Genomic DNA, 25,095 nt, shown 5'->3' on the forward strand with positions numbered 1-25,095 from the left:
TTGGTCTTACTCTTCTCTATATACAAAATTAAATAATCTGATTTAACTTTAACATTTTTACACAAAAGAGAGCTAATCTCATCGTAACGCAAAAACCCAGCAAAACACAGTAAAATCTGATCATCGCTAAATCACGAACCACAAGTAAATCTTGGCTATTTGAAAACATTCTGCACAATTGCAATAACATATCTAATGGAACAGGGTCCTTCTTGTGCTTCTTAACGGTAGCCACTCTCTTAGCAGATTCTTGCAAAGAATGTAAATATGATTTTGTGTTGGATCTGCAAAATTACTCATTTCATGCACCCATTTTATACTATAAATAGCAGAATTAATAGTGTTACATGTAGCACCCGAGTCAAGCAAATAAGTTATGTATAAAGCTATATGAACCGGCTGTGCTGGTAAAGCTTGAAAACCATGTTATTTAATGAATGTTTCCCAACGTTTAAATCCATAAAAGTACGATTTTGCTGTGTTATCACTTCTACTGTTCACAATGTAACTGGACATATGTTCTGCATACTTGAAAAGTTCAGATTCCTCGTCTACGCCGGCATCTTTCACATCTTCCTTGATTTTTTTCTGTCAATCCTATTCCTGGAAAACAGAAATGCAATCTATGATAATCAAACAACCTAAACTTCAACACGCATAGCAACGAAATAGAAATTTTGTTTAATCATACCAAAAATGCCGTTTCGCCCCCTTCCTCTATGAGTTATCATTGAACCCGGAAAGATCTTATGATTTTTAACAAAATATTTAAATCCGTTACCCTCTGAAAAGACCGGCCAATAAGGAGCCGACTTCCATTCGGGTATAACTAGCGTACCAACTGCTCTATCTTTCAACATCTTTTTAACTGTTTCTGTAACTAACGAAGGTGGTGGGACTAGCCAGTTATTTTCTTTATCCCAATGCTGTTTGAAAGCATCAACACCGCTCGTTCCATGACACCAAAACTTGGAATTAAAGTTATCACATTTTTTGTTATATGAAGACGCAAAGCGATCTACTGTATGAGGACCCCATTCTCTATCAAGCATACGAAACAACCATGTTTGTACACCCCAGTCATCGCAATCGTTCAACCTACTTAAAGTGTCTGCATGTGTTTTATTTTCTCTCGGTATCCATTTTGCTTTGTTCACATGCATTTTGAATTTCCATGTTTATATCTTGCAAGTGAGTCTTTTTACTACCTACCTTCAAAATAGTTTCAACATTTTTATTATCAGTATGAATTTTTACACTTTGCCCATTCAATGCAGGCAAATTAGTTTTCAAAACCCTATGAACAGCCTCAAGTTCTCTCCAAGTAGAACTCATGTTTGTTTCATGTGCATCCCATACACCAAACATTTCTACCGTTTTGGTGTTCCCTAACTCATTAGCTATATATCCTCCATAGCCTTCACCTGAGGCATCCGAAAACATGTTTACATCACATGCTTCGTTTGTCAACTGACTAAATAATGCACCATCTGCATTTAACCTTTCTATATTTGATGACCAAAACTCTAATTCTACCTCTACTTCTGATGTAACCCAGACCGGTGCATCCCATGATGTTCTATCCTGAACACAGTCATAAGCATACCGAGTCCTTAACCTTACAGTTGTACCCAACACACCCTGTGTAGATATTAACTGACCAATAACTGAAGCTAATAGCTTTACTGATATCACACGTTTGTCTGGTAACCTGATACATATGCAGGATATACATTTTATTATCCTTCTCTCTTTTGTTATTCTAATTATACCTTCAGAAATATCCCATACCATTCCCAAAAAAGTTATCACTTGAACCGGCTTCCAGTTACACTTTTCCTCAGCAATAATGAAACCAAAATCGATTAAAGCTGCCCTTATTTTATGGCTAACCGTAGTGCATTCAACATAATTGTCAGCACCACCTAAACCGTCGTCAAGATACATAAGGATCCATATATTGTTAGATCTCCTATGCTTTATAACCTCTCTTAAGACTTTTGGAAATATAAAACCTGCTGTAGCCAAACCGAAACACAACACATTAAATATGTAAAATTTAGACTCCTTTATATGATGATAAGCTGACTTCAAATCAAAAGAAAACAGATAATCACCCTTAGAAAACAATTTTCTTGCCACAGTTGCATCTTCATACTTATATCTAAATTGATATAAATGTGGGTGGATGTGACGACAATCAAGCACTAATCTAAGTTTTGACTTGTTACCTGCAACCGTTTGTGGATTTACAAACTTAGGCTTTTTAAATACTTCTGATATACAACCCTTAGACAACAATTTCTCGATTTCATCTTTTACAAATGATTTGTTGTCTTTGGCTGATCTGTTATTATCTAATAAAACGTTCTCGGGTAAAGTTTTTAACGGTAACATATAACTTTTGTCAATAACATTTAAAATGTAATCACTTGATTGGAAGATTTTCCACTTGTTTATGTGTTTTTTCAAACTATTGACTGGTGATTTAATTGTATTAATCTTTATACATGAACTATCTACGTGTACTTCTAAATTACAACTATTAAAAGTATTGAGATTACTTATCTTATCATTTTTTCTTTGCTGTTGAAGCTTAGGACATTCCTGTTTCCAGTGCCCTTTCACACCACAATTAAAACATCAGCCAGGTTTTCTTGCCATAGCTGCCTTTTCTGCTGGTTCAACATAGGAGTGTACTCGTCAAGATTTCTTTGTCTTTTCAGCCTTCGCTTTTCTTTCTGCTCTGTTCTCGGCCTTGTATAATTTCCTTTCATCCTCCGAATACCTCTGCAAGTGGGTTGGTTTCGTATTCATGCACGACTCGCCAGCCGAGCTCGGATGAATCAGCAATCCGTATTAACTTTTGCCTATAGTTCATTAAAGCCATACCTTCCGATAACTTTTCCTTGGCTTTGCATACGGTGTCTTGTGTAGGATTGTTGTCGTCTAAAAGACTGTCAGCTTCTTTCATTTTGCTCAGCACCTTCAAGTTTTGTTTGAACTGTTCTTCATTCCCTCGTTTCTTGAATTTGGGCCCATCCGTCAAGGTAGCTTCTATCTTCGAGACCTGTGTTTCTGCAATCTGTTGCTGCTGCATTTTCTTTTTTTCCATGTAATGCAAATTTAAATTGTAACACAAGTTCAGACTACACGAATGAATTTTATTTTTACAGGACATTCTGTTGCTGCTGCACATGCATCTTACCCATTTCACTGGAAATAATTGACCTCATTTGGTTCATCATGTCATTTTGATTTACCGTCAAAATATTCGAGACTTGAATTCGGATTTGCTCTTGAAGTTCGGCGTCCATTTTTGATGTGTACGTTTCAAAGGACGGCTAGAAATGAGATACATTTACATGTTTACCTTTTACCTGTGATTACAAACAAATCCTGATTGGACAATACCTTTTTAACAAACCGTTAATACAGACATTTTCCCGCTATTACTAGCCGAAACGCGGGAAAATTCATTTAAAATACATGGGTTAAATTCCCACCCTAGGCATTAATTTTAATACTCATTATAGGGCAGATTGCAATTGGCTATAATGTAGTGTCAAAAATGCTGTTTGATGTGGCCAAGTCCTCAACATCCTTTTTTCTAAGTATACAGCAGCTCCTCTAAGGATTAGTAAGGGAACACTTTATATGTAGTCCTGTCTTTTATGTCTCTTTTATTTCCTTATTTATATTATTATATTATTATATTTCTTATATACTCATGTAGTAAGCTAAAAAGCTACAATTCCGCTTTTTCCTCATCTGCCTTAAAACAATGAAATGTATTCATTGTTGATGTCTGTAAAGTGACTTATAACTGCTAACAGACATGACACACACATTATTTAGACTCTGGTGGATAGTTTTTAGTCTGTTATCGCATTGGCAATCAAACCACATCTCTTTTTTTAAACAAAGCATTTATATACTGATCAGCTTAACTAATCATTCATTTTCAAACAATAATTTAATTAAAGGACTCAACAGTTGTTTGTAGGACTTTTGAATTCAAATTTAAGGAAAAAAATTCAAAAACTTGTAATAAAAGGAATGATGTGAACTGCATGATATCAGATTGCAATACAGCTTTTTGTTCAGTTTTCTTTGTGTTGATTACAATGTTTTAAATCCCTTTCTGGACTTTTGGATTTTCAGATTTTTTCTCTTGATTAAGAGCGAGCAATATAATGTGTTCATCTTATATAGTTTCTTATCTTGGGAGCAGATCCAGCCAATTTTAAAAAGGGGGGGGGGGGGTCTTAACCCAGGATAAAGGGGGGGGGGGGGGGGGGGGGGGGGTTCCAACGTACTATATGTCCTCATCCAAATGCATTGATCGTCCAAAAAAAGAGGGGTTTTTATCCCCGGACCACCCCCTGGGATCCGCCACTGTATCTTAAAGCAGGTATAATATAAAAAAATTATACTTCTGTCCACTACAAATTGACTTTTTTTTCATTCAATGTCAATGTTCACAATTTTTTTGAAACATTTATTTTCTACATTTTCTTTTTTTCCATGTAATGCAAAGTTAAATTGTAACACAAGTTCAGACTACACGAATGAATTTTATTTTTACAGGACATTCGGTCTGGTAAACAACCTACTAGCTTATCCAGACCGAATGAAATTTTACCAGACCATTTTTTTTTTAAATCTTATTGTATGTTATCCGACAAAATACAACAAACTTGTGACTTCTTATGGCCTACTCCTCTCCAAAATGCACAAAAACAAAATCATGTGACAAGAGTGTATATTTTGATGAAAGTTGTGCACAATTGCTTGAATGCATTTCAGTGATAAAGAAAAGTAATGTCACATGACATGAAAATTATTTGTAAACTAAAAATAATTTAGAGTTTCTGTATAAAATATTTCCTGTTTCTTCTTTCTTTTTCATATATCTTTTGATTTTCAATTCTAGTGTTTATATTTCATAGCTGTATTTTGTGACCTGCTTGGATTTTTTAAATTTATTTATTGTATTTGATCGGCAAACCCAGAATAAGCCTTATCCGTTCCCGGAATCTGATCCGGTATTGTCTACATTTCCGGTTGATGGCAGCCATTGTCTGTTGTTTGCGTGAACCCCTGAGGGTTCACGCATATTAATTAGTTAGAAATATAGATAAAATGGAGGAATATTCGGAACCCTAATTATTGTTCATTCGGAACATTTATATTTCTTATCTGTATTAGCTTCCTGCAATTAAGAGCACCTCCATACGGATCATTTAAGATATCTAAAACTTGGCAATAAAGAACTTTACACAGTTCGCTTAACCTCACTTATATGCTATATGGTAATAAAAGATATAGTTGATAATCTATATAGAAAAAAAATAGAAATAGATTCCCATACGTATAACTCTTAAAGAATAATAATGATTCAAAACATGGACACATGTACCTCAGTCTTTCAAAAATTCATTAAATTAATCTAGAAATAATTAATGAGGCATTGAGTAATGGTCAACTAGTAGGAGACATTAATTAATGTTCCTTACAACTGATCATCAATAAGTGTAACTCTACCACGAGACGCATTGAGAGATTAAATGATCATATATAAAACCATTTTTGTAGAGGCATAACTTGTAAGTTCAAGATACAAAAGATTTCATTAATAAAACACACGAGGTAAAAAGGGAATGCATTCGTATTGCCTATGATGAAACGTAAATGTACACAAATATGATCATTGATAATTTAAAAGAAACAGTTACCAATGCAGAAGAATTAATTGACACAAAAGAATACCCTTTAAAGATTCTCAACAAAAAAGATTAAACTGCATTTGTTTAATTAATTCTAAGAAACAATAAATTTGAGTTTAATGGAAAGTTATACAAACAAGATATAGGAGCGCCCCCTCCATAGGTGGTATATTTTCACCAGCAAAAACATATCTGCATCTGTCTGTCCTATTAATAAATATCTTAGATAAGTTCAAATGGAAAGAAAACATCAAATTACACTGTCAATATAGAGATGACGGTTTTATGGTCTTCGCAAGGAAAATAGAGCAAGTAGAAGATTTCTTTAACATAGCGAACAAAATTTCCCCTATACTTAAGTTCACATATGAGGTAGTAGTTGGGAGACTTTTGAAAAGGGACCCATGCTTAAAAAGTTAACTTTAAGCAAAAAATCCCAAAACACTGTTAAATTTCTGAATTATAGGCAACAAACATAAGTTAGCAAAGAACAGTGTAAAGTTTTGAGATTTAATACGTATATATGTTGATTTAAGGAACCGCATTTCGTAATAATCGAATTATCCTGCGACTCATATGATTATATAATATTTGGTAAACTATGCTTGCCAATGAGAGAACTTTTCAATAAACATGGCGTTGAATGTTGAGTCTTAGCAAAGCGAGCTAAATGACATCAAATTGACCAGTGTTGTACAAGATATAAAGCAATGGCAATATTTTTATGAAAGAAAAAAAACGAAAAACAGACACGATAATAAGGAAACAAAAAAACAGGCTCCGGATTTGGACAGGTATATAAAGTATATATGTATAAGCAGCAAATTGAATGTATGAGGTGGATCCAAACCTATTTCTAAGGTGGAACGGGATTTTCAGCACAAAATAAAATGGTAAGCAAGTAGATTTAGTCTTATTTGGTAGGAATAAAACTTTCACATTTTATGAAACAAAATATCGTACTTGCTCTTAAATATGTATTTTAAAAAGAAAAATATATAAAATTACTGAGATTCTAGTTGAAATATTACCTCTACCAACAAACACCCTAGAAGTGTCATCCATTGGTAGTAGTTTAACCTTTCACACTGGTAATAAAATGCTCCGCTGGGGGCGCAGCTTGATTCGACCGCAGAGGTCGAACCCTGTACAGTTGGGGCAAGTATGGACACAACATTCAAGCTTGATACAGCTCTGAATTTGGATTGTGATAAATATTTGACACAGCATAGGTTTCTGACACAGAATGAATGTGGTCTAAGAACTTAAAAAATTTTAATTTACCTTTTCAAACCATATCATTATTATTTGCTTTTATATATAAATCAGAAATAACCAATTTAAAATGGAAAATTTTAAAGAAAAAAAAAGAAAAAAAAATCCCCCCCCCCACCAATTTTTTGAACCCACTTATGATTCATGGTATGGTACCTTGCAGTACAATTTCAGAGAGATCCATACACTTGAAGACAAGTTATTGTCTGGAAACTAGAAAAATGCTTATTTTTGGCCCCTTTTTCCTAAACATTTGGGCAATTACCCCCAAACTCAATTCCAATTTTCCCTTTGTGATATGGAACCTTGTAGTACAATTTCAGAAAGATCCATACACTTACACACAAGTTATTGTCATGAAACTAGAAAAATGCTTGTTTTATGCCCCTTTTTTGGCCCCTAATTCCTAAAATTTTGAGGCAATTACCCCCAAAATCAATCCCAGCATTTCTTTTGTGATATGGAACCTTGTAGTACAATGTCAGAGAGATCCATACACTAACACACAAGTTATGTCTGAAAGTTACAAAAATGCTTATTTTTGGCCCCTAATTCCTTAACTGTTGGTACCATAACCCCCAAAATCAATCCCAACCTTCCTTTTGTGGTATTGAACCTTATGGAAAAATTTCATTGAGATCCATTCACTTAAACTTAAGTTAGAGTGCGAAAACCAATGTGTCTTCGGACGACGACGACGCCAACGTCATACCAATATACGACCGCAAAAATTTTTTGCGCCCGTATAAAAATGAAAGCTAACACCATCCAGAAATAAACTATTGAAATTAAAACATTCCTTATCTCCCTACTTTATAAGAAGATAAGAATAAGATAAGAATAAGAATATATTTAACACCACTCTCAACATGCCATAATTGTCCTGATTTACAATAAAAAGAAAATATTATCCTCCACACACATGGTAATGAAAATACTGAGATATAATTTACAATTCAGCTTAAATAATAATTAGCATAAAAAAAAGTTCTAAGGTTCACGTATTGACTTTTTTTTTTTAAAAAGCAGTTTGTTTTGTCATTCAGATATGAAATATGAAGAGAAACAGTACAAAGAAAAGATTTGTAATGAGTTGGATAATTGTGTAGAATCCAACCCTAAAGTTTTCTGGAAATTGATTAACAAACTTGATCAGTCATCAACTTGTAAAATAAATGAATCATTACCTTATAATTCTTTTAAGGAACACTTTGAAAAACTAACTCTTGAACACCCCGAAATGAATAGTTTTCAAGAAAATGTCATAAAAAACTTTGAAAGTCTAAAGGCTAAACTACCTTTTAATAATGATATAAATGAGCTTAATGGTGTAATCACACCATGTGAAGTCCTAAAGGCCATCAAATCATTAAAAAATGGTAAAAGTCCATCCATTGATTTTATTTCTAATGAGATGATAAAAAATGGTACAAATTCTACCATGTAATCTCTTGTTAAATTATTCAATTTTGTCTTTAATGAAGGTATCTTTCCAATAATATGGAATGAGAGTCTTCTTGTTCCACTTCACAAAAAGGGTAGTAAGGCTGACCCTGGAAATTATCGAGGAATTTCTATCAGTTCAAACCTAGGAAAAGTGTTTAACAAGATTATACATGCCAGATTGTTAAAATTTACCCAATGCAACAATTTGATAAGCAAAAACCAAATTGGTTTTATGGAACATAATCGTACAGCTGATCATATTTTTTCATTGAAATCAATTATTGAACAATACAAGACTAAACATAGGAAAGTGTATCTTATCCCAGGAATAGATTACCTTAGCCGTATTTGGCACAACTTTCTGGAATTTTGGGTCCTCAATGCTCTTCAACTTTGTACTGGTTTGGCTTTATAACTATTAATACCACTGGGTCGATGCCACTGCTGGTGGACGTTTCGTCCCCGAGGGTATCACCAGCCCAGTAGTCAGCACTTCGGTGTTGACATGAATATCAATTATATGGTCATTTTAGTAAATTTCCTGTTGACAAAACTTTAAATTTTTCGTAAATCTAAGGATTTTCTTATCCCAGGAATAGATTACCTTAGCCGTATTTGACACAACTTTTTGGAATTTTGGGTCCTCAATGCTCTTCAATTTTGTACTGGTTTGGCTTTATAACTATTTAGATCTGAGCGTCACTGATGAGTCTTAGGAAGACGAAACGCGCGTCTGGCGTATTAAATTATAATCCTGGTACCTTTGATAACTATTTATGCTGCATTTATTGATTTAAAAAAAGCCTTTGATACGGTATGGAGAATTGGATTATTTCATATACTATTAACACATGGTATTCCAAAGAAAATTTTTAACATAGTTTTTTCAATGTATACCAAAACAAAGAATAGAATAAAATTTAGTGATGGTTTAAGTACATCTTTTATATCGGAAAGAGGTGTCAATCAAGGCGATGTTCTAAGCCCTTTTTTATTAATAATATTGTAAATTTAAAAAACAATAGCACGGACCCTGTGCTAGTTGGTGATGATAAGATTCATTGTTTGTTATATGCCGATGACTTGGTACTATTGTCAAGTAGTCCAGAAGGACTACAATGTACTCTTGACACTCTAGCTCAGTTCTGCACAGATTGGAAACTGGAAGTAAATTCTACAAAATCAAAAGTCCTAATATCTAATTCTAACGGTAAATCATTTCAAAACTTTTTTACTATCAACAAATCTTATGTTGAGACAGTTGATAAGTATTGTTATCTTGGGATAACTTTAAAATGCAATGGTAAATTTTAACCTTGCCTCCAATTTATTGATAGAAAAGGCTAGAAAAGCTCTATTCAAAATAAAGAAATCTCTTAGTCTGAACAATTCATGTAGACTTTTAGAAAAACTTTTTGAAACAATGGTACTTCCAATTTTATTATATGGAAGTGAAGTTTGGGGTATTGAACCAATTCTAAAAAATACTGAGAATGAATCATATGAAAAGTTTCATATAAAATTTATGAAAGAAATTCTTGGGGTTCACTGTAAAACTTCCAACAATGCATGTCGCAATGAGCTTGGTAGACTCCCCTTAAAAGCTAAAATTATGTTGTCTTCCATGGAATTCTTAGATCATTTAATCCCATCTGACAAGATCTTAGCTCATGACATTTTTATTAAAACAAGAGAAAACAACCTATGGACAAGTAATATGAAGAAATGTATCCAAAATCTGGGCTTCTTGTATTTTACATCTTTTCATGTACCTATTAAACCTATGCTTGCTCAGATAAAACAACGAATTCATGACCAAATTTTACAGGAACAGAATTCATATATTACGGAATCATCAAAATTATCATTTTTTCGACATTATTGTTTTTCAAATAAACGTGCACACTATGTTGATCATTTGAATATGTTGAAAGATAGGGCACCTTTGGCAAAACTTAGGCTAAGTGCACACAATCTTGAAATTGAACAATAACACAATGTAACCGTAGAAACGAATATTATTGTTACATTCGTAATCAATCGGTTCCTTATCCAACCCTGCATTCCGGCAGTTAGTCTCCAATGTAACAATAACTTTTTTATTATTGTTACATTTCAATGTAACCGTAGCCAGTGCCTTAAAAACTGTTCTATTAACATCCAACATGTACAAACACTTGAGTTTATTTTCATATCTTTTCTAAGAATATTGATACAAAGAAAATAAAACAAAGACTTGTATCATTCCCTTTACCAAAAGGGTGTTTGAGAATATACAAGAGTCCAAGTTTCAGAGAAAAGTTAGTTGTGTATAATTTTCTCCTTTGCAAGTTTTCAAAAACCTGTAAGTACTCGAAAAATGCCATATTCAACCATTCCATGACTATTTTAATGTTACAATAGTAGAGGAACATGAAATATTGAATAGTTATTCAAGAAAGTGTCGAAATATAACTACAATCATTAACTTTACTCGAATGTAGGGAGCTACCATTTGATTTTTATGGGAGCGGGGGGGGGGGGGGGGGGGGGGGGGGCTAGGATGAAATTTGAAAAAAATAGGCAAGACAGGAGTTTTGAGTAACAAAAAAGGCAGGATGAGATACTTGCAAAAAAAAAATGTCAGGACAATTTAGGTAAAATAAAGTCAGGTTAAACTAAAAAAAATAGGCAGGACCGTATAGAGTGAAAAATAAAAATTCAGGACAGAGATTACAGCAAAAAAAAAATTCAGGACAAAATTTTTCATCCTAGCCCCTATAAAAATCAAATGGTAGCTCCCTTACTGTTGTGAACATGCAATTTCCTACGTGTACGGAGTTATCTCCCTTTGATCTCCACTTCGCCACGAATATGCTCAGCCTGACACAAATTCGTGTCCAGTGAATTTATGATCGATTATCATAAAAATTTCATGTAAAAAATGGTTTTGCTTCATATTTTTACGTTACCATACCTATTTAAGGAATAATTAGGAATTTTCCGTGGACCTACGCAAATTTTCTGAAAAAAAGTTTCACTTCACTCGTGAATTAAGAATACTTTGACAACACTTTTTAATAATAATTATAAGGAATAATGAAGCTTATTTACTCTAGAATTGAACACTTTGACTTTTATTAATGTACGAGTACAAATAAGACGATACGAGTCAAAAAACCACGAGGCATGAACGTTTACCAAAAAAACGTAAGCTCTGACCTTTTGTCACGTGACCAATGTCTTGACCTTAGAAGCCATTAAATCGTTTGCCGTCCAACTGCATGATACGCCCGTCGCTGTTTCAAAGAATAATGTTCAATAACTCCTCAATGTCATATCAGAAATTTATAAAAAAAAACTAAAGGGAGTTTTTTTTAAGAGATATAAAGCAGGGGCCTGTTTATCGGAGCGCTCTTATGACGAAGACATGAGTGTCCTAAGATAATCTTTGTACGTATCTTTGTCCTAAGTTCGTTTATCAAACATGTCGTTACTTCATAGGAATCGTCCTAACTTTAGGACACCTAAGAAGTTGTCTTAAGATGGTCCTAACTTTAGAATATATTTTATGATGGTTAATTGTAAACAATACGACCGCCACCTATATATGGATCCCCCTTTTTTCTAAATATTTTTCTATTTTCACTTATTTAATGTGTTCATGCTCTTATCCAAAAGATATTACAAAAACAATAGTATCTATATGACCCTCTGCACGTGGAAAATAAGAATAGAGAAGCCTCGTATATATATATAAAACACATGAAATAAATGGACATAATTTGAAATATTAAAGTTTATTTACTTTTTAAAAAAGTTCAGAAAAAGGACCCAAACGCATGTGATCCGTATTGAAACAATTTATGTATTCCGTATTTTTATGAAAGATGCACGAGATTTGCCAGAATAAAACCGTGGTGCTTCGAATTAAACTCACTCAAAAATTTGATCAATTATTATATAAAACGTTGTTACATTTTTTGTGATTTTGTTTTTGTTTCATAAAATTTGAATGTACCATTTTCAGATAAATATTATTTCTAATCTTTATGATAATACTAATAATATTTCTAATTTTTAATCTTGCAATTATTTACTACTGGTGAAATTCAGTGCATTCTTAAACATTTAACATTTTTAAATTCCTATTTTTCTTTACGCTAACACTTAGGACAGCGGTAAGGACATCCTAGCTACATTGTAAGATAGTCCTAAGATAGCTTCGATGTGCATGCTGAGACATGTCGTAAGTTGGTCCTAGCATTATCCTAATTTATTTCTAAGAGGGCTTAGAACAAATCCTAGGACAGCTTCGATAAACAGGCCCCAGTCACCAAAGTTTCATGAAAACTGCTCAAAGCACTTTTGAGTTATTGTCCAAACTGGAAAATCCCCCTTTTTTTAATGAATAAACCCCATAACTCGGAATCGTTAAATCTAAAATTTATAAAAATCGAAAAGGAGCTCACGTCAATAGATATTAACCATTCACCAAAGTTTCATGCAAATTGGCTAAAGCGTTTTTGAGTTACTGTCCGACATGTTGACGACGGACGGGTGGACAACGGTATACCATAATACGTCCTGTAAACGGGCATATAAAAATAATGTTGGGGGAAATTAAGCAATAACTTTTATACAAAACTCTAATATTTTTTTCAACATTGGATGTACGTGCGTGACGTCACAGCTAAAACTTCAACGTCATTAGTAATTGGAACAACACCGGAGATCAAAATTGTCATTTTTGTTGGTGTTGCTTGCTAGAAAAAGTTAATCAAAATCATCCTGAAAGTAAGTTCACATGTTTCAACTATTTTTTTAATCGTGAAACAGATGGTATTCTAGAACGTCTTGTCTTGTTATACGTACTACAACTTTTTCGTTGATTTCTGTCTTCAGCCAAAAACTTTCAAAATGAAAATTTTGCCAAAACAAATCTGCGCCTTTTTCTTTGCATGCTGCCTACAATGGAAAGAAATTACAATATAAATACATGTATGTTTTAATTCGACAATAATTTGAACTATTTTAACTGGAGATATTATTTTGAAAATGGTCAACTCCTATTGCGACTTTGCAGAAATTATAAACTATGCAATGGAATTGAGAATGGAAACGGGGAATGTGTCGGAGAGACACCCGACCAAAGAACAGAAAACAACCCAAGGCCACCAATGGGTCTTTAACGCAGTGACAAAATCCCGCACCCGGAGTCGGGCTTCAGCTGGCCCCTACACGATTATTTATACTAGTTAAGCAAAATGGGCACCACATTAAACTCAGTGTTCTATTATTTTTTGAACGAAACATTTTCTTTTAAAGTAGGTATACAAGCTATATATATACATTTATATTATGAAAGTTATTGTACTAAAAAATGGGAAAACCATACGGAGCTTAATTAAGTTATTTATTTATCAAAGAAATCATATGTACATTGATATTTATATTATATTAATTGGCACAACAAAACCAAACCTCAAAAGAAAATTAACACAATATTTTAATTTGTATGCCTCTGTTAGAGTGTTATTTTATCGTCCACCGTAATTAATTTTGTCATATTAAAGTTTTGTTTATCGTCTGTTAAAGTCATTAAGTCAAATAGCTATCCTGCTATAAGAGATTAACATAGCATGTTCTCTAGGTCACGTAGTAAATACTTTTATATGATTTATGTGTTTTGTTTTTGTATCTACAAAGAGTTGGAGAATATTTGGAGAATATTTAGGTCAGTTGGAGAATATTTGGAGATTATTTAGGTCAGTTGGAGAATATTTGGAGATGATGGGTATATAAGGGCCTCCTGTTTTAGTGTTGATGAGAATTGAAGGCGAGAAAAGAACTATACAATATGAAACGTTAAAAAGGATTTTGTTATCTCGGCAGATTTTGGCAGATCTTGGGAGGACCTTTATAGATTCATAGAAAGTTGTGCTACATTACTATTCATTTGTATTTAGTTTTGATATTTTGTCCGCACAGTATTGGACACTGTTGCGTGGTTTTTGTCCGCTCAGTATTAGACACTGATGCGTGTTTTTTGTCCGCACAGTATTGGACACTGTTGCGTGGTTTTGTCCGCATAGTATTGGACACTATGCGTGTTTTTTTTTGTGTGCACAGTATTGGACACTGTTGCTTATTTTTTATACGGAATGTAATGAAATCAGTTTGTGATAACGTGGGAAAGGGATGTGCCGATGAATCTTTGAATCATACATTTTGTAAACTGTATATAATGTAAATATTCGCCTGGAATGGAATTTTGATAAATCATAGATTAGTCAATTTATTTGTATATTTTCTTTAACAACAACTTACAAGACTACACATCATTGGATTATTTGTCGTTAATTGTCTGTTATTTCAATGTACCCGGCCTGACCTGAAAGTTTTACTATACTCGACCGCCATGGCACATCCGGTCTTTAATTGTTTTTTTAGTCTTAATAGAAACGTTAAGAGGTGTTTTGATAAAGGACCAAATATGGCCTCTATTTCAGCTAAAATTTCAAATAAGAATTTAATAGTTATTCAATATCATATTTAAACACATCATATTCAAAACAATGAAAAGATAGAATTTTTTTTTTTAATGTATGCAGAGCGTTCATTTTATGATGTCACAATTAGACATTGTTAGAATTTCCGCCTTAGTATTTAAGCACCAGGGCAATTTCCACTGGTTTTCAGGGTGTCATCCTCGAATGCCAACATTTTATATGTTACCTATTCCTTGAACGCCAACAAAAATATTTCAATAGATGTTTATATAATAACAATAGGTGTTTTAATAACTATTTAAATGTTTTTATAAACATTAAACTGTTAAAAATAATTAGTGAACTTGATAAAATTGCATTTTGTTTTTGCAATTTTATCACTTTTTGATAAGAAAAAATAGTAGATTTTGGGGTTAAAATTATAATGAATTTTAAAGAAATAAAGAAAACTCAAACATTTTTATTACTTTTAAAAAAAAAAAAGATATTTTGAGAATGGAAATGTTTATTAACATAAGACATATTAGAAATATTAAAGAAATATTGGTTAAATACAATTATTTCAAACTGGAAAGGGATATTGGAGACATATTTAATTCCATATCATTTTAATTTATTTATTAGTTAATATGAACTTACAATAAAAAAGGGTGTAATATTATATCCAAGAAAAATATCCTGAACACACGAGATACAAAGTTTCAAGACATTCCATCAAGTAATATGGGAGGATATTACAGCACACACAAATATAGAAATATTGAAAAGAAACATCAAAGCCCAAAGAGTCGAATGTAGAATATGTGCTAAATGGAATTCCTAACAATATGCACATGTTGACTTTGTGATGCAACACTTTTCAAAGTTTCATATTAAGAGATTCCATATTTGTTCAAGCAGTAACAGCAAAAAATGATTTTCAACAACTATCTTTTTTTTTCTTTATCTTTTTTCTCGTAAACCAAAGTACAAAGGTATAGAGACATATACAAATAAATTAACATACATAGTATAAATTTTAAATACAAATGTAAAGTAGAGACATAAAGTGGTTACCCAGGAGATTCTAGGCATTTAATAATAATTCTTATAAACTTGCACAGCTTGTTTAGTTCAGACGGATTGTTGCTATTCATTAGACCTTAAAATTTGACAAACATGAACTAGATTTAGCTACCTTGTGAGATGGGGGTACGGCAAGGGGAAAACCTTTCACCTGCTTTGTTTTCTATATTTTTAAATGATCTTCAAACTTTTTTTGAACAGAAAAATATAACTGGCTTAAAATCTATATCACAAGATATCGAAAATGAGCTGTCAGTATTTTTGAAATTATTTCTACTTTTATATGCAGATGATACTGTTTTATTAGCAGAAAATAGCACTGTTTTACAATACATGTTAAATACCTTTTACGAATATTGTGAAGAATGGAAAATGAAAATAAATACAAATAAAACTAAAGTTTTGATCTTTTCGAGTGGCAGAATGCCAGCAAATCTCAAGTTCACAGTAAATTGCAACGATATTGAAATTGTAAAAGAATACAAATATTTAGATATTTTATTTTCTAGAAGTGGATCCTTTTTATCAAATAAAAAATATTTAAAAGAGCAAGCCACAAAAGCTATGTATAGTGTTTTAAAAAAGGTAGACAAAACAATTTGTCAATAGAATGTCAAGTTGATTTATTTGACAAAATGGTTTTACCAATACTGTTATAGGGGATTTGAAAATATAGATATACTTGAACGTGTACATTTACAATTTTGTAAAATGATTTTACATTTAAAACAGTCTACTCCAAATTTCATTGTGTATGCAGAGCTTGGCAGATACCCAATTACTGTGTCTGTAAAATAACGAATGGTTAATTTCTGGAGTAGACTTCTTAATGGAAAAAAAAGTAAAATTTGTGTTATTTAATACAAACTTGTATTTTTATATTATAATGATAACGGAATAGAAACTAAGTGGATATCATATATCAAAAATATTTTTGATAATTGTGGTATGTCCAATATATGGAATGCACAGTTTGTTGATAAATGGGTGACAAAATGTATTGAGCAAAAACTCAAAGACCAGTTCCAACAATATTGATTTGCTTTTGTTGCAGACTCGCCTAAAACTATATGTTATCGTATTTTTAAAAATAATTTTCAATTTGAAAAACATTTTTCTTCTTTGCCTTACAAATTTATTCATACATTTTGCAAATATAGATGTGGAAGTCACCACTTGCCGATTGAGTCCGGAAGGTGGCAGGGTTTACCGAGAGAAGAGAGAATCTGCCGTCTCTGTGACTCAAACGACATTGGTGACGAGTACCATTACATTATGAATTGTGGAACATTTAAGTTGGACAGAAAGAATTTTTTACCCAAATACTGTTTGTCAAACCCTAATATCTATAAATTTGATCAACTGTTTAATTCATCAAATATTGTAATATTAGAAAAACTATGTAAATTTATCAAAGTTATAAATGTGAAAGTCAGTCCTCCAAGTTAATTTCATTGTATTGTTCGCACATGCATGTAATAATTGTACCTTATAGTTATATTTATGTATGTTCTCTATAACTATGTAATTGTAGTTTTATGAGAAATAAAGTATTCGGTATTCGGCTATTCATTAGACCTTAAAATTTGACAAACAATAACTAGATTTAGCTACCTGTAATTTACCTATCTGTTTAATTAGAATGATTGTTTTGATAAGCATGCACTTTTGTTGTGATAACTACTTACACCTATTCCTCGAACGCCAACATAATTTTACAGGTAAACTGTCGGTAGATCAAAGGATGTTGGCATTCAAGGAATAAACCGTTTTCAGTGCTGTAAAATAAAAACATGTAGCATGCGACGAAAAAAATCTTGCAATAATTTGATTTTTATTATAAAAAAAACTGTTAAACGTTTCATTAAAAATGTTTGGCGAAAAATGTTCTATTTCACTTCTCTTGAAATAATAGACTTGATAGTTGGTGCCAAAATAAGGCTCTTAACCTTTATGAGATGTTGGATTTGTTATGCAAATTTTTGTCGCTTTTTGGTAGTGAATCGTCTGTATTTGTTTAAGCGAATATAAAGATGTTTTAATTTAAAGTTTTATATGTTTCATCAGAGACATATATACACATATGTGTACATATGTCTCTGGTTTCATGTAGATCTTTTCAAATAATTACAAATTATCCATTTGAATTTATATCGAAGTTTTATGTACGTATATAGTCATTGAAAGCTGTCGTCTTCTTGTGCGATGAACCATATATCGTCTACATTGTCGTTCTGTCTGTATATCATAAGATTTGATTTGATTTTTTGGTGTTTTAACGCCACTTTTAAGCACCGCTTTTGGGCTATTTCGTGGCGGCCAGTTTTTATTGGTGGAGGAAGCCGGAGTGCCCGGAGAAAACCACCGACCTTCGATAGGAAAACTGACAATCCTAGTCAATTAAGATTGGAGTCGAGTGCACCCGCACGAGCGGGGTTCGAACTCACAACCTCAGTGTTGACTGGCTAGTGATTAAAGTAGTAACTACTTAGACCACTCGGCCACCGAGGCCCCGTATATCATAAGAGCCGAAGTCAATATTTTTAGCATGATGTCTTAAGCAGATGGAAGATCGAGTCAGTCGTATGTCTGTTCTCTTTTTCCACGAAAAAGGGAGAATACAAATTAGGTACATCACGACGTGAACTTTAGGGTGTTTTGCCAAAAAATTATTGTTAAGCCAAACACAACTAAATTACAGTATGTATTTAAAATTGATGTCTGTTTCACTTATAAAAGAAATTGTGTAATTACATAAAATCTGCATGGACAATCAGATCACATATTGTTACTTAATGTTGCTTGTTTTTTTACTATGTATTTTGTGCATTACTCTCTGCTGTTTATCATTTGTCATGTTGTTAATATGTTTTCGTTGCTATAGCATAGTTAATGCTTTCTGCAATAAAGTATTCATTCATTCAACAGTGGAAACTGGCTTGTTGAATTGTGAGCTACAAGTATTCTCAATTTGTCACTTAAGCTTTGGACAATTAATGCAAGCTGACTAAGAAATTTAAATATACTACATCTTTAATAATAAGCAGCGTTTGATACTTTTATATAATCTTAATGACTCAAGCTATTATAAATTCTTAAAAGCTCTCAGAATATAAAATGTAAATTTGTATTCAAGATCGCAACATTTTAATCATTAATACATTATTATGGAAAATAGAGAAAAAATATGAAAACAAAGTTAAATTAAGATTTACATCACAGTGCTAGATTATATCGACTTTTAAAATATTGGGAAATTATCTTTTTTTTAAATATGAAAAGCCAATTTTTGTAAGAAAAAATATGTTTTGTTAAGGATGTATTCTTCTGAGGTTTCAGTTTCGTTGAAATCTCGTTCCGGAATTATTTCCAAAACATGTGATACAAGTGGAAAATATCAATGAATATAAAAAATATTTTAATCAAACTAATTATAACTCTGTGAAAAAATTGTGTACCTACAATAAGTAGTTTTTGAGTAATAAAATTTTCAAATTTTTATAACCAATCTGGTAAGTGTCATCAGCCAAAATGTTAAGACAATAGGTGAAGGTACAAAGAAATGATTTTACCAAAGATATGTACATCCCATATCAATTTTTTTTCTTTTCAAAATTCTTAGATATGTATTTTTCAATCATTTATAACAAAGAAGTTGAAATAATATGCTTATTGTTCTATAAAAAAGAGAAAAATCCCAAATTTACAAAATTGACAGCATGGTCAATTTGACACGAAAAAGCAAACAAAATTTTATAAAACGTTCTAATATGACATTTATCATATTTATGGTTGTATTTTACAAAAAAACAGAATACTTTTGTTTGATTCTATTTTTTCCAACTTTGCCACATAAGGGGAGGCAACTCAAATGTAAGGGCAGATAATCAGATAAAGTTTGTTTTACAATATAATGTGTTAGGAATTTACCTATTTTATTATGTAGCAAGAAAACGGGTCCCGTGACCCCATTTTTTCTTTTTCTTATCTGAAAGCATACTGTTAGAGCTATCTTCTCATATTTTATCTCAAAATTCTATGGTGTAGTTTTCGTTTTATGACAGAAAATTGGGTTTTCCATGCATAATCTATACAAAATCTATCAATTTTGCATAACCTGTAGCTTGAAAATAAGCCCCGTGACCCACTCTTTTTATTTTCTAAAAAAAAAAGCATGATATAAACTACATTTTGGCACATTATTAAAAAATTCTATGGATCATAATTTAGACACCCCATCTACCTTAAAACGTTTAAACCCGCTACATTTGTATACACCTGTCCTAAGTCAGGAGCCTGTTGTTCAGTGGTTGTCGTTTGTTGATGTGGTTCATAGGTATTTCTCGTTTTTTATATAGATTAGACTGTTGGTTTTCCTGTTTGAATTGTTTTACACTAGTAATTTTGGGGCCCTTTATAGCTTGCTGTTCGATGTGAGCCAAGGCTCCGTGTTGAAGGCCGTACTTTGACCTATAATTGTTAACTTTTTATACATTGTGACTTGGATGGAGAGTTGTCTCATTGGCATGTTAACTTTTTATACATTGTGACTTGGATGGAGAGTTGTCTCATTGGCACTCATACCACACCAGGGTTATGTCAAAGAACCTCTCGTGCTTTTTCTTAAAAAGTTCATCTGAAGATACCAAGACTTTGTTGATAAATATTCCGTATCAACTTCACAAATAATACATGATGGTCTTGCAGTATAGATTCTAGGTACTGACGTTGTTTATCTTCTTAATTAAAAATTACGTGTTATAGTGTTCTTTTATTTGTCTTTGTAAATATTAATCTTTAAATTCTATTAATCCGATAATAGACTTCGTATCTACGTGTCAAAGATAGTTTTTAGCAGATTATCTTAACAATGGACAATAATTGCTTAATCTATGATAGTTACATGTATTTCTTTATTATTATGTTTTATATACTTTTTGAAAATAATTATTGTTCAGTTTTGGAAAGGTATTCTAACTGTAAATACCGGACTCCATATTGTAACATCGTTTATATTCTTGTTCGGTCGTTTATTAAAGGCACGCCTTTATTAAATTGTTAAACTTTATACCGACTTGAATCTTCATTTGATAGCCAGAAAATAGTCTGGTTATAACTGTATCAATAATTAGTCTGGTTATAACTGTATCAATAATTAGTCTGGTTATAACTGTATCAATAATTACTCGAAACTATTTTTCCTTTCCTTTCTTTGTGACAATGTTCTGTTTACAAGTTCGTATGGCATGTAATAGAATAATTTCTCAGTGGATTTAATTTACTCCTGTTAGCAATGACGTATAAGATTTCAGTGAAATTCAATGTAATAATTTCATAGCATTAAAAGTCCTTTGCAAGGATGAAGATATATTTTATGCGCTTTTCTCAATGTTGCATTAGAAAGACACCTCAAAAACAATATATATAATTATATCTTTTATGTCTGACAGAATTCTGGTTTAGTTGTGTGACATATCTATCTTTGTAAATGTTCATAAGTAAATACGCAAAAGTTGTCAAAAAATGTACTAAAAGCATACAGTTTTGAACAGAATCGAAGAATTCAAATATAGGGAAGTATATATATATATATTTTAAAAGGAGTGAGCGCACAACACATTAATTCACGAATGCCAGTGTATCCCAAACTCTGTCTGACCAAAAAAATGTCAGACAAAAAATCATTCGATCAGACAGAACTTTTTAGATTTTTTAGTTGAAAATATAGTAGAAAAGATAAAATTTCTTTTTCGGTCAGACAAACCCTAAAACAGTTTGGCACAGACTGGAATGCGCGTAGCTGATGAGTTAACGTTCACTGTTGTATGACGTCAGGAGTGAAACTATCGGTTTTTATTGTATTAGGAAAGGAAATCACGGCAATTCATTGCAACCAATGTAATAAAAGAATTTACACTTTACTAGATATAAGAATATATGACAAAAATGATGTCTGAAACAAAAAAAGCCTACATAACGATATAGTACTGTGAGTTTCGTAAAGATCATTCGAAGAGACGATAAACAGACATAAAATTGGGGGGGGGGGGGGTCAGATAGGTAAATGACTTTCTTAGTAGGAAGTAGTGACACTGTCAGATAGGTAAATGACTTTCTTAGTAGGAAGTAGTGACACTGTCAGATAGATAATGACTTTCTTAGTAGGAAGTAGTGACACTGTCAGATGGGTAATGACTTTCTTAGTAGGAAGTAGTGACACTGTCAGATGGGTAAATGACTTTCTTAGTACGAAGTAGTGACACTGTCAGATGGGTAATGACTTTCTTAGTAGGAAGTAGTGACACTGTCAGATGGGTAAATGACTTTCTTAGTAGGAAGTAGTGACACTGTCAGATGGGTAATGACTTTCTTAGTAGGAAGTAGTGACACTATCAGATGGGTAAATGACTTTCTTGAGAGAACATCTTCTGAATCTGATTTTGTTTTTGATAAGAATTTTAATGTATCGGATCAAATTGAACTGAAAATAAAACTTTTCACAATTCTTTCATTCACACTTAAAAAGCACAAACATACTTACACTAGCTTCACTTTGGGTTTTTACATCAGCATAATCAGAGATGTAGTAACAGTAATTGAAACTAAACCTCCAGCCTTCTTTGCATTCTGAAATAAAAAAAATAAAACAAAATTGGAAAGGAGTAGGTCCGGTAAGGGCCGATTTTGGCCTCAAATTTCAGGTTTATCTGATGAAAGATTTTGAACACTTTTTAAACACTTAAGTGTCTACTTTAGTCGATTCAACTACTTTATGTGAAAGATTTGAACTGATTTAGTCATTTCAGTCGCTCAAATTCAAGCTTAAATATGAAAAATCTATCAAATATGCCATAATATGTACATTTTCAGATGGTTTTTGTCAAAAATGAAAGTGGCCGCATCCGTGTTCACTTTCAACCTTTATATATGTTATGTATTATCATCAAATACAACTTACATTTAAATATTAAGAATGAACACAAATGCGGCCACTTCCATTTAAGATGGAAACCGTCTAAAATTTAACTCAAATGCTAAAATTGTGAAGATTTCAGTAATTTAGCATGACTAAATGATGCTAGTACTCGATATATGTGCATTATATTGTCAAAAACTGCCCATATCTATGTAGCAGAAGTATTCTACTTTCCAATAAATAGCTAAAAAGTTACATTTTAACAATTTTGTAAAACAGCTATATTTTGGGACCAAAAAGGAGTCTTACTGGACCTACTCCTTTACAGACTTGATATTGTGGCCTTCTTTTACATTTACTGTAGGGGACTCCACATTCCTATATTTTACTTTAGGGGACTGTGTCCTTAAAAAGATATTTTTCATCTTTTTTTTATTAAAAACAATTATGAACATACGTTTAATAAATTGTTAGGTAACTTATTATAACCTATAGACATATTTAAAAGAACCAATTACTATAAAACTGTATGATAAATATATGGGTACCTTAAAGTAAAGAAGTGTTATAATGCCTTTTTATACGACATTGGCGTCGTCGTCGTCCGAAGACACATCTGTTTTCGCACTCTAACTTTAGTTTAAGTGAATGGATCTCAATGAAATTTTACCATAAGGTTCAATACCACAAAAGGAAGGTTGGGATTGATTTTAGGGGTTATGGTACCAACAGTTAAGGAATTAGGGGCCAAAAATAAGCATTTTTGTAACTTCCAGACATAACTTGTGTGTTAGTGTATGGATCTCTCTGACATTGTACCACAAGGTTCCATATCACAAAGGGAATGCTGGGATTGATTTTGGGGGTAATTGCCTCAAAATTTTAGGAATTAGGGGCCAAAAAAGGGGCAAAAAACAAGCATTTTTAGGCAGTTAAGCTCCCTTATGCGAGCGCCCTAGATTTGTGTTCTACCCAATAAATGCTGAAATACCTGCCAATGTTATTATCTAGCTGGCTATTATGTTATTTATAACTAATTGGACATTTTTTTAATACTTTTATTTCTGGAATACAAAAAATATGACCAGAAAAACCTTAAATGATCGTCGAACTACCCAAAAATTTGAAGTTGCACATAGGAAGTAGTGCTCAATAGAAATCCGTACGTAGTTTATTATCCCCTGTGCTTTTGGCTACGATGTCAAAGAACAATTGTATGAAATATTTCATCGCCGAAAATCGGTAATTACAAGTCGTTTATATTTCCCAAATGGCAAAATGCTAAGGAATATTGTTCATGTACAACAAATCTCTATGATAGAGGAAATAAAGTTATATCAGTGGGTGGTAATTTCTAACTTATCTTGCCAAATAAGGCTGTTGTTATTTTATGAATGAAACGAGGTCATGAAAACAGATGCGGAAATCGACGTTGATGGGATGTTTTATACTTTTAAGAAATGTAGACAACTCGTCCCCGAGACAAGTCGGACCGAATCCACTCAAACCGTCTAAGAAGACAACTTTGACCGTTTGTCAGATTTACTTAGGGTTTCATAAAATATTAGACTAACATGTCTAGCGGAGCCATTTATCTTTTGTTTGTGCATTGGGGTCTATTTAGGGGTATTTGGAGGGGCCTGAAGAATGGAGGGGTTTACTATAGAACCCTATGGGATTTTATTCTTTTAAATTTTCAAATGACTATTTCTCGAAAACAGTAGGTGATAGACACATGCAGTCTTCAGTAATAGGAACAGGACAATACACAAAATCAACCAAAATATAGGGCGAGTCCCTGGGGGTCATCCTTACCCCCTTCAATTTGAAAATGTACTTTTATCTTGTAAACCGTCGCGATCCCCACCCCTAAACAATATATATACTTGAATGGGACAATAAAAGAAATCAAATGAAAATAATTTGGGGGAGTCCCCAGTGTCGTCCCACCCCCTCCTGTTTGAGTACTTGGAAATGGTCAAGATCCCCACCCCTAAACCATATATATTCATGTATGGGACAATAAAACAAATCAAAAATGAAATATAGAGTGAGTCCCTGGGGTCACCCCACCCCCTCCTGTTTGAGAACTTGGAAACGGTCGAGATCCCCACACCTAAACCATATGTATTCATGTATGGGACAATATAACAAATCAAATGAAATATAGGGG

General features: G+C 32.5%; 1 protein-coding gene across 2 annotated transcripts in view; it reads right to left on the reverse strand.

The window, feature by feature from the left end:
* LOC127710861 (lithostathine-1-alpha-like) overlaps nt 1-25,095 on the reverse strand; it is a 420,068-nt gene that overhangs the window by 9,345 nt on the left and 385,628 nt on the right. For both annotated transcript variants that reach the window (XM_052216821.1, XM_052216820.1), the window contains exons 5-6: nt 22,548-22,633; nt 13,305-13,397 (exon numbers count right to left, since the gene is read on the reverse strand). In XM_052216821.1, coding sequence (XP_052072781.1) covers nt 13,305-13,397; nt 22,548-22,633 — 179 coding nt within the window. The remainder of the gene's footprint in view (nt 1-13,304; nt 13,398-22,547; nt 22,634-25,095) is intronic.

The sequence above is a fragment of the Mytilus californianus genome, unplaced genomic scaffold (genome assembly GCF_021869535.1).
Source record: "Mytilus californianus isolate M0D057914Y unplaced genomic scaffold, xbMytCali1.0.p SCAF_8, whole genome shotgun sequence".
Lineage (NCBI taxonomy): Eukaryota > Metazoa > Mollusca > Bivalvia > Mytilida > Mytilidae > Mytilus > Mytilus californianus.